General features: G+C 44.3%; 1 protein-coding gene across 1 annotated transcript in view; it reads right to left on the minus strand.

Annotated features, from left to right (window-relative positions):
- The window catches only part of LOC110524447 (acyl-CoA-binding domain-containing protein 6), a 67,273-nt gene that overhangs the window by 43,357 nt on the left and 12,415 nt on the right, over positions 1–11,501 (minus strand). Inside the window, exons 6-7 of the mRNA XM_036978245.1 lie at positions 9,618–9,723; positions 4,550–4,639 (exon numbers count right to left, since the gene is read on the minus strand). Coding sequence (XP_036834140.1) covers positions 4,550–4,639; positions 9,618–9,723 — 196 coding nt within the window. The remainder of the gene's footprint in view (positions 1–4,549; positions 4,640–9,617; positions 9,724–11,501) is intronic.

Genomic DNA, 11,501 nt, shown 5'->3' on the forward strand with positions numbered 1-11,501 from the left:
AAGAAAGCCATTTCTTAAAGAAAAAATATGCAAACAGTGGTGGTAGCATCATGCTGTGGAGATGTTTTTCATCAGCAGGGCCTGGGAAACTGGTCAGAAATTAAGGAATGATGGTGCTAAATACAGGGAAATGTCAGTCTTCCAGAGATTTGAGACTGACGGAGGTTCACCTTCCAGCAGGACAATGACCCTAAGCATACTGCTAAAGTAACAATCAAGTGGTTTAAGGGGAACATTTAAATGTCTTGGAATGGCCTAGTCAAAGCCCAGACCTCTATCCAATTGAGAATCTGTGGTATGACTTAAAGATTGCTGTACACCAGCGGAACCCATCCAACTCGAAGGAGCTGGGGCAGTTTTGCCTTGAAGAATGGGCAAAAAACCCAGTGGCTAGATGTGCCAAGTTTATAGAGACATACCCCAAGAGGCTTGCAGCTGTAATTCTTTCAAAAGGTGGCTCTAACAAAGTATTGATTTGTGCACTTCACAAAATAGATGGCTTCATGAGGAGGGAATATTATGTGGAAAATTCTCAAGACATCAGTCAGGAAGTTAAAGCTTGGTCGCAAATTGGTCTTCCAAATGGACAATGACCCCAAGCATACTTCCAAAGTTGTGGCAAAATGGCTTAAGGACAACCAAGTCAAGGTATTGGAGTGGCCATCACAAAGCCCTGACCTCAATCCTATAGAACATTTGTAGGCAGAAATGACAAAGCGTGTGCGAGCAAGGAGGCCTACAAACCTGACTCAGTTACACCAGCTCTGTCAGGAGGAATGGGACAAAATTCTCCCAACTTATTGTGGGAAGCTTGTGGAAGGCTACCCGAAAGGTTTGAGCCAAGTTAAACAGTTTAAAGGCAATGCTAACTCAAGCAAAAAAAGAAACGTCCTCTCACTGTCAACTGTGCTTATTTTCAGCAAACTTAACATGTGAAATATTTGTATGAACATAAGATTCAACAAGAGACATAAACTGAACAAGTTCCACAGACATGTGACGAACAGAAATTGAATAATGTGTCCCTCAACAAAGGGGGGGGTCAAAATCAAAAGTAACAGTCAGTACCTGGTGTGGCCACCAGCTACATTAAGTACTGCAGTGCATGTGCTCCTCATGGACTGCACCAGATTTGCCAGTTCTTGCTGTGAGATGTTACCCCACTCTTCCTCCAAGGCACCTGCAAGTTCCCAGACATTTCTGGGGGGAATGGCCCTAGCCCTCACCCTCTGATCCAACAGTTCCCAGACGTGGTCAATGGGATTGAGATCCAGGCTGTTCATTGGCCATGGCAGAACACTGACATTCCTGTCTTGAAGGAAATCACACACAGAACGAGCAGTATGGCTGGTGGCATTGTCATGCTGGAGGGTCATGTCAGGATGAGCCTGCAGGAAGGGTACTACATGAGGGAGGAGGATGTCTTCCCTGTAACGCACAGCATTGAGATTGCAGGCAATGACAACAAGTTCAGTCCAATGAAGCTGTGACACACCGCCCCAGACCATGATGGACCCTCCACCTCCAAATCGATCCCGCTTCAGAGTACCATCCTCGGTGTAACGCTCATTCCTTCAACAATAAACGTGAATCTGACCATCACCCCTGGTCACAAAACCGTGACTCGTCAGTGAAGATCAGTCCTGTCTGGTCCAGCGACGGTGGGCTTGTGCCCATAGGCGACGTTATTGCCGGTGATGTCTGGTGAGGACCTGCCTTACAACAGGCCTACAAGCCCTCAATCCAGCCTCTCTCAGCCTATTGCGGACAGTCTGAGCACTGATGGAGGGATTGTGTGTTCCTGGTGTAACTTGGGCAGTTGTTGTTGCCATTCTGTACCTGTCCTGCAGGTGTGATGTTCGGATGTACCGATCCTGTGCAGGTATTGTTACACGTGGTCTGCCACTGTGAGGACAATCAGCTGTCCGTCCTGTAGCGCTGTCTTAGGCGTCTCACGGTACGGACATTGCAATTTATTGCCCTGGCCACATCTGCAGTCCTCATGCCTCCAAGCAGCATTTCTAAGGCACGTTCACACAGATGAGCAGGGACCCTGGGCATCTTTCTTTTGGTGTTTTTCAGAGTCAGTAGAAAGGCCTCTTTAGTGTCCTAAGATTTCACAACTGTGACCTTAATTGCCTACTGTCTGTAAGCTGATAGTGTATTAACGACCGTTCCACAAATGCATGTTCATTAATTGTTAATGGTTCATTGAACAAGCTTGGGAAACAGTGTTAAGACCCTTTACAATAAAGATCTGTGAAGTTATTTGGATTTTACAAATTATCTTTAAAAAACAGGGTCCTGAAAAAGAGACACACACACATACCCCCCTCGCTTAGGGATTCAATTCCAGGCGCACGCAATGACTACATCAAGCTTGTGACTCTACAAACTTGTTGGATGCATTTGCTGTTCGTTTTGGTTGTGTTTTAGATTATTTTTTGCCCAATGGTAATTAATGGTAAATAAATGTAGAGTAATTTGAGTGACTCATTATAAATAAGAATAAAATGTGTTTCTAAACACGTGTACATTGATGTGGATGCTACCATGATTACAGCTAATCCTGATTGAATCATGAATAATGATGAGTGAGAAAGTTAGAAGGTCAAAGATCATGCCCCCACGACATGCTAACCTCTCACCATTACCAATAACAGCGGAGGTTAGCATGTCTTGGGGGGTATGATCTTACTTGTTAAACAAAATCAATTTCTCTGAGCAATTGTGTTAGAATAAAATATAATTGTATGGAGCATACAATAAAGCTCAGTATTTGTATTATCTATTTGATACAGTCTTTGTTGCTCATCTTTATCAAGGGCGTCAATAATTTTAGACCCCACTGTATATGTCAAACCTACTACTGTACATACCTACTACGATACTATTTCCACATGTATGTTTGCCAGTTTAACAGCAAAAAGGCATGTAGCATCCAAGGCATCTAGTCTAGTTCAGCATGGCCAGAAAGTGACTGAAAACAGCAATCTAATAGAATGTAATAAGAAGTAGCAGGCTTTATATCCCATCAACTCTAAGTTACGTGGGGTTTACATTGTATAATCATTTGGCAGAGACTGTTGTATGATTTAGCTAGTCGTATTTCCTTTTGGCCACCCCCACGCCATCTCGTAAACCTGATCTCAATAATTATGGAGCAAAAATCTAGTTGCCTTATTATCTACCCTCAGGCAGCTGACTGGGTACTTCTGAGCACAGAAGGAAGATGGGTTTTGTCTAGAAAGGACACAGCTTTTGTCAAAATTGACTTTCGTGGCAGGTTTAGGAGAACTTAGGCAGCATGTTAGGAGAATTAGGCTAAGGATAGGAAAAGGTTTAGGGTTAGCTAAAATGCAAAAAATAAAATTAACTTTTGATGTCAATTTGACAAACGCTGTATTCCATCTAGACATGACCGTAGGGGTCCTAATGGCCTGAGAGGGACTGCAGAGTGACCTCTCACACTGGGTCTTAATAAGGACCGTCTGCCATTCAATTACACTTACTGGTACCTACACTAGGAAATAGTATGCATGTGTATAGCTATGCATATTGCACACATACTCCCAGAGCATGTGTCTGAAATTCATCCGAGATGCCAGAGATGTACAGGTATTAGATTTGACCATATTTAACCACTTTTTTTATATCAGTGTACTGCTATTGTAACTACTGTTATTATTCATAAATGAAGGCTAAATACAGTACATGTTACAATGGGCTTTAGAGAGACTCCACTTCTCTGTAATTACAATGCAGCCTTTAACATGCCTCCATTTAAGTAGTAATGTTTTATTGTAAACCATGACCATAGCCACTGCCAGGAAGACCAAGATAATTCTCTATAAGCCGGCGCTCTGGTTTTCATCCACACAAAAAAAGGTTCAAGGCCAAAAAAAGAAAGTCATTTGCAAATGTTCTGATTATATGGGTTGTATAATGCAAACAATTTGCCTGATTACTTCCAATTGATTTGTCTTACCGTGGGGCAGTAAAGCCCCTGGTCCCACAACTGTATGCATCACAGTATTAATGCATCGTTCAGCCAGCTTAAGACAAAGCTGCCTGCCTCTAAACCTGAATGGCGTTCAGGGTTTTTCTCTCCACAGCCAGGTCACTAAACAACGTCTACCTGCTTACTGTGTTGGATAAACCCCATGGGATTTGTCGATATCACAAAGTGAATTACAGTAGACCTGCTCAGAGGGTTCTAGGGAGTGTGTCACCGGGCCTTTAGTCCCCTGGGCCAGCCACAGAAACTAGGCCTCCATGGATACAGAGGATTGACTTTCTGGTGTGTAGTAAAATAAACTGGAGGTGTGTCTTTGGGAGGTGTGTGCTCAACTGTTGACAGGGTGTACTGTGTAATCTGGAGGTGTGTGGTGGGGTGTTGACAGAGTGCGGCGTCATGCCCCTCTTAACACAATTGTGAATCTCACAGAAATCTTTAAATCTCCTAAAATATCTAACCCCATGAGCTTCTGCATCAAGTGCCCCTTGATTCCTATCCCCAGATGTCTGTGTATGTGTGTGAGAGACTCACCTGACTGTTAATGCCAGCACTGTTTTGCAGTAACACAGACACCAGGTCTTTGTGTCCTCTGTCACAGGCCCAGTGCAGCAAATTCCGGCCCTGAAACACACAGAGGTGTGTCTCTTTATTCCTGCACTAACACATTATACAATACATGAGCAGGTACTTCAAAGTGCAACGGATATTGTTAGCCATCATTGGAGTAGCTAATGAGTTGAGGAGTCTGATACTGAATCAAATATCATAAAAGTTGTCTTAGGTAAAACCCTCAAAGTAAATGTCAGTACTTGTTTACACACCTTAACACTATCTATTGTAAATCCTAACTCTTGGTCTACGATACATTTTCTCAAGAGGGGAAAGAAAACTAAAGCACTACCGGTAGGTACAGTACTTAGTAAGGTTGCCTAGTGAATGGACTACAGCTGGCATGGATAGTGACAGTGTGTGTGGGGCGTCTGACCACACAGAGATATGTAAATGCAGCTTGGGGACCTGCTGGAGCATTCAGTGAGATGGATGGAGGCCCAATCCCTCCTCACCTCTAATAGAACCATCTATTCCCTTCTGTTATGCACGGCTCCACAAAGTTAACTACACAATAGATTTCTCAACTTAAAAAAATAATAATGATGCACTACAATTTATAACTCAGAGCCTTCAGATCCCAACTAGAAAACGAGGTGGTGACAGAATGAGCTCTGCTCTGCCTCCTCACCAGCAGGAGGGGTATGAGTGTGTGTGTGTTGTGTGTGTATATATATATATATATATATATATATATATATGCCAGCATATATACAGTGGGGAGAACAAGTATTTGATACACTGCCGATTTAGCAGGTTTTCCTACTTACAAAGCATGTAGAGTTCTGTAATTTTTATCATAGGTACAGTTCAACTGTGAGAGACGGAATCTAAAACAAAAATCCAGAAAATCACATTGTATGATTTTTAAGTAATTAATTTCCATTTTATTGCATGACGTAAGTATTTGATACATCAGAAAAGCAGAACTTAATATTTGGTACAGAAACCTGTTTGCAATTACAGAGATTATACGTTTCCTGTAGTTCTTGACCAGGTTTGCACACACTGCAGCAGGGATTTTGACCCACTCCTCCATACAGACCTTCTCCAGATCCTTCAGGTTTTGGGGCTGTCGTTGGGCAATACGGACTTTCAGCTCCCTCCAAAGATTTTCTATTGGGTTCAGGTCTGGAGACTGGCTAGGCCACTCCAGGACCTTGAGATGCTTCTTACGGAGCCACTCCTTTGTTGCCCTGGCTGTGTGTTTCGGGTTGTTGCATTGCTGGAAGACACAGCCACGACCCATCTTCAATGCTCTTACTGAGGGAAGGAGGTTGTTGGCCAAGATCTCGCGATACATGGCCCCATCCATCCTCCCCTCAATACGGTGCAGTCGTCCTGTCCCCTTTGCAGAAAAGCATCCCCAAAGAATGCTGTTTCCACCTCCATGCTTCACGGTTGGGATGGTGTTCTTGGGGTTGTACTCATCCTTCTTCTTCCTCCAAACACGGTGAGTGGAGTTTAGACCAAAAAGCTCTATTTGTGTCTCATCACACCACATGACCTTCTCCCATTCCTCCTCTGGATCATCCAGATGGTCATTGGCAAACTTCATATGGGCCTGGACATGCGCTGGCTTGAGCAGGGGGACCTTGTGTGCGCTGCAGGATTTTAATCCATGATGGCGTAGTGTGTTACTAATGGTTTTCTTTGAGACTGTGGTCCCAGCTCTCTTCAGGTCATTGACCAGGTCCTGCCGTGTAGTTCTGGGCTGATCCCTCACCTTCCTCGTGATCATTGATGCCCCACGAGGTGAGATCTTGCATGGAGCCCCAGACCGAGGGTGATTGACGTCATTTTGAACTTCTTCTATTTTCTAATAATTGCCTTCTCACCAAGCTGCTTGCCTATTGTCCTGTAGCCCATCCCAGCCTTGTGCAGGTCTACAATTTTATCCCTGATGTCCTTACACAGCTCCCTGGTCTTGGCCATTGTGGAGAGGTTGGAGTCTGTTTGATTGAGTGTGTGGACAGGTGTCTTTTATACAGGTAACGAGTTCAAACAGGTGCAGTTAATACAGGTAATGAGTGGAGAACAGGAGGGCTTCTTAAAGAAAAACTAACAGGTCTGTGAGAGATGGAATTCTTACTGGTTGGTAGGTGATCAAATACTTATGTCATGCAATAAAATGCAAATGAATTACTTAAAAATCATACTATGTGATTTTCTGGATTTTTGTTTTAGATTCCGTCTCTCACAGTTGAAGTGTACCTATGATAAAAAAAATTACAGACCTCTCTACATGCTTCGTAAGTAGGAAAACCTGCAAAATCGGCAGTGTGTCAAATACTTGTTCTCCCCACTGTATATATATATGAGTGTGTGTAGGGGGGTTGGGGATGTGGAGGGGGCTGGTCCCGGAGCTCAGGGACAAATTGCGGATGGCCGACAGAGTCCTTAGAGTTGATTGATGGGATGCTGTGGACAAAACGAGAGCATCCCCTTGATCAGCCCCCACACCCTCTCTTCCCTCCTCTCCTTAGCTCCAAACCCCTCATTCTAATACAACCGCCACAAGGAGCTCATTTTTCAGTTTAGGCAATTAGATAAAGCAAACTCTCTAAGTCCTATTCTATTGCTTAAATTATATTGATCACCACGGCTGTATGTTGAAATTGATATTTATGAGAGAGGCGGGAGCCTAAATACCGCTGTGCTTTTTCTGTTTTTGGTGTGCCCCTCTGATTGTTATTTGTTAGTGTTTCTCCTCATATATTAATTCCACTCCGGAACTTTCTGTATATACTCTCAAGAGAACTATGTTTTGGAAAAGAGTGAACTTTAACCTCTCTACTGGATTGGTTCTCAGAAAAAGACTGCCCAGTGCACTCAAAAAGTACACCAATAAGATGTCTGGTTGGATAAAAGAGCATTTTCATGGACCCAAAAAATATTTGAAATAACCATTTATCGTAAGGAGGAACATAGCACTCTTATTTGTCTGCGATAACAACAAAATAAGAAAACCCTACTGGAAATCATCCACCAGGAATCAGCACTGCTGGCACGTTTTATAATAGAAGGTTAGGGATGGCCTGAACCTCTCTGTTCTAAAGTGCTAAGCCAGGCTCCCTGTGTAGTGGGGGATTAGCCACTTCCAGGAGCCGTGACAGGTGCTTTGACTCGCACCCACGGTAACACACAACAGACATGTCTACATGGGCCTAAAAGGGCACTCTCCTCAGTCGCTGCCTGCTCCTCAGTCTTAGTGGGAGGGGACATGTCAGCTCAATTGGCTCTAATTGAATGGGGGGATTTGGTCCCTGACAGAAAGAGAGAAAGGGGAAAGAGGAGTTCCTTGGGCGGTATTACAACATGAAATCCAGCCCTCCATTGTTGGGGTACATGGGATTGGTGGTTAGAGGTGGCGGTGTGGTCTCTCTCTCAGTGGCATGTGGAGACCTGTATGGATGTGGAGACGCTTCACCCACACAGTTGCTTGTACACTATACAGTAGTAATAGGCAAAAACACAACATATCTCATGATTATTCAGAGAGTGAAGGAGACAAATTCATGAGGGAGATTCTATTAGTAAAGACTGGCTAGACTGTATTCATACTCTCCAGTACCGGGGTATATTAGTCACTGTAGTCAGTGTCTAGAATCAGTCCTGTGTATGATGTATACCTGCGGCATGGCCCCCATGCCACCATCCCAACAGTAATGAGATGGCCTCAGTGAGCCATGAGGACACGGCGGGGCACCCTGATCTATTCTCCCCATCATTAGGATTATTTCCCCATTCGCCCCACGCCTGCACTGTACATTACAGCTAATGCCTTTGGCCTCTGGAGGGGAGTCAGAGGACCAGCCACATCAGGGGTCAAAGGACCAGACACCCCAGGGGTCAGAGGCCATCCCCCGGGCTCAGATCACCCTGAATTAAAGTGCCAATATCCCCCACGGCTGAAAACATATAACAGAACAGTCTACTAAGTCACTAATTCTGGAAGACTTCGGTTAACAGTGGAAACAAGAGTCATTTATACAGTCTCTAGATATGACTTTGGAGGATACTAGTGGGACATTCAATTATGGCATATTCCAATTAGCGCAAGTAGAGAACACAAGGTTCTTGGTAGAGCAAAACTTGAATTATATAAATAGCAAAATATGAATCTGTATTTAAAAGAACAGTCTGTGGCTGTTACTGTTGACTCTTGAACATAGGTTAAATGTACAAAACCTGGCTGTGTTTATACTTCTACCTAGCGAGATTTATCACCAACTTGTACCTAAACAAAGAGAGAAGACGGTAGGATATGTTAATCTATTCCATCAGACCTCTCTCTCTCTCTCTCTCTCTCTAAAAATAGCCTGAATTGATGCAATAACTATACCCTTTAAACTACTACACCTAGTTTGATGGTTGTAGCCATCAATTGCCCCGTTAGCAATCACACATAATAGCAAAATTATTTAATTAAAAAAACTTCACATTTCTCTAGTGTAGGCTACTTATCATAATGAACAATATCAGCAAAATGCCTCCGATAAGTTGTCGGTATGGTCGGTGTCGACAATATTTGGTTTATCGTCCCAGTTCTACTCTCTCAGCTGGTTGCCTATCTGAGATGAATCACCTCAGGGGGTGGATGGAACTTCACTAGTGCCCTCTGCTGGTTGTATTGAGGACCTGCAGTCCACTGGTAAATAATGCTGGAGTGGCCCCACAAAGAACACCATCTGCCATGGCTGCTGATGCACCAACTGGTTCCTCATTTGAAGAATTGTTGTGATGAAAGAGGGACTAAGGCATTTGCCCTCTGTGATAAATGAATAAAGAGCAGATGAATAGATTTGGGGTCAAAGAGCTGGGCTTCTCCCATAGATCTGAGATATTGCTGAGGAGTTCCTGTGGACTAATAGTCAATTTGAGGCCAAAGACAATGGAGCTACGGGGGAATATTGTACCATACTGCAAATGAGCAGGTTTTGGGATGAATAACATGTTTTGTTTAAAAAGAGGACAGGATGTCACTTACCTCTTCATCTTTTGCGTTGACATCCACATTCTTGGAACTGATAGCCGTGGTAATGTGTTCTATGTTGTTTTCTCTGCAGTAGTCAAATATGTTCCTGTCTTCTTCCCTGTGAGGGGAGAGTAAGAAAAAGCATCAGAGTACCAATGCATTGAAGTGAAGGAACTGGGAAGAGACACCTGTTCTTCAGGGAATTCTACTTCTCAGCCAAAACAATCAATAACACCACCACCATACATACACAAAGCTAATCAAAAATCTAGATCTGAATCAAATGTATTAAGTAATTGAATAATCTTATTGAAATCTTGTCATTAACAAATCTGGATATGAATACATATGCCAATATATTGAGTATTGTCAGGTGAATGGGCAACTTTCTGTTTCTTGGCCCCATAGGAGAGGAGTGGAACACACTGTCGTCAGCTGTGCATTTTGTTTGGCTGGAAAAAGCCCTGTGTTTGGCTGTTTGAGGGGCCAGGTGTGGGTGAGGTAAACACCCACCCCCCCTCCCCACACAAACACGCTATGACAGGTTGGGTGGGGTAAACATAACATTTCCTCCTGCTCATCCCTGGTGAGTCATCCCTGGTGGGTTATCCCTGGGGGAGCTGCTGTACGGTAGGTACGCCACACTAGCTCAAATTATATCCCACCTAATCACCTCCTGGTATGAAGCCACGCCAGGTGGGGTAAGGGTAGAGTGGGGGCATACAGGGAAGGGGCTAAATCTCATTTAGATATTTACGTCTTCCCTCTTATCCATGCAGGGATCCTAATTCATTGCAATGAGTTTCCATTGTCTGACAGAAAGCAACTCAGTCCCAGGCCCAGTCCCAGTGGAGGACAGGCTGGCAGGGATGAACACTATGGGTTATGAGGGGAACTACCTAACTGGAGGGGAACTGAGAAATTATTAGGATACCGGGCAGCAGTGTTTCTGCTTCGTGTTTTGTATCACATGTTGATTTATAAAACATTCCAGGTGAATAAGGTTACATGCGGTTACACACATTCAGCCCCTCCCCTTCTCCGGTGATCGCAGCGCTGACCCAGTGTCCCTGCCACGTGGGCACCATCAGTCTCCAACGGCAACTAATCAATGGCAGAGCTTATCAGTCAGGCTGCGCTGGCCGGCGAGGGTTTGGCCTCATGGCTGCTGGCCACCCCTCCGGCCGAAAGCACACACACGATTAATGGTGCCCTGATAAACGACATAATCAGCACCACCCACCGCACGGCATGCTGGGAAGGTCACAGGCTACTCTGTCATCCCCAGTGCCTGGTTAACCACAGCTGACTACCAGCTGGGGGAGAGAGTGGGGTGGGGGGAGGGGGTAGGGCCAGTTATCATCCCTGATGTGTGTTTGACTGGCCTACTACTATTGCCGCTTTTTCAGTTTTTTCAAGCGAGGGTCTTTTATGGGACTATGAGAGCCGAACCGAAGCATGCGGAACTGTACGGCACTGTGTGCAACCGCCACTGTGATATCATGTGGATGTTGTAACTACTGTGTGGCTAATCAATTACTGTAAACGTGGATTTGGTGTCACGACCCCTAAACACCATACCGTCATCAATCAATCAATCAATCAAATTTATTTTATATAGCCCTTCGTACATCAGCTGATATCTCAAAGTGCTGTACAGAAACCCAGCCTAAAACCCCAAACAGCAAGCAATGCAGGTGAAGAAGCACGGTGGCTAGGAAAAACTCCCTAGAAAGGCCAAAACCTAGGAAGAAACCTAGAGAGGAACCAGGCTATGTGGGGTGGCCAGTCCTCTTCTGGCTGTGCCGGGTGGAGATTATAACAAAACATGGTCAAGATGTTCAAATGTTCATAAATGACCAGCATGGTCGAATAATAATAAGGCAGAATAGTTGA

This window comes from Oncorhynchus mykiss, chromosome 5, assembly GCF_013265735.2.
Source record: "Oncorhynchus mykiss isolate Arlee chromosome 5, USDA_OmykA_1.1, whole genome shotgun sequence".
NCBI classification, from domain to species: domain Eukaryota; kingdom Metazoa; phylum Chordata; class Actinopteri; order Salmoniformes; family Salmonidae; genus Oncorhynchus; species Oncorhynchus mykiss.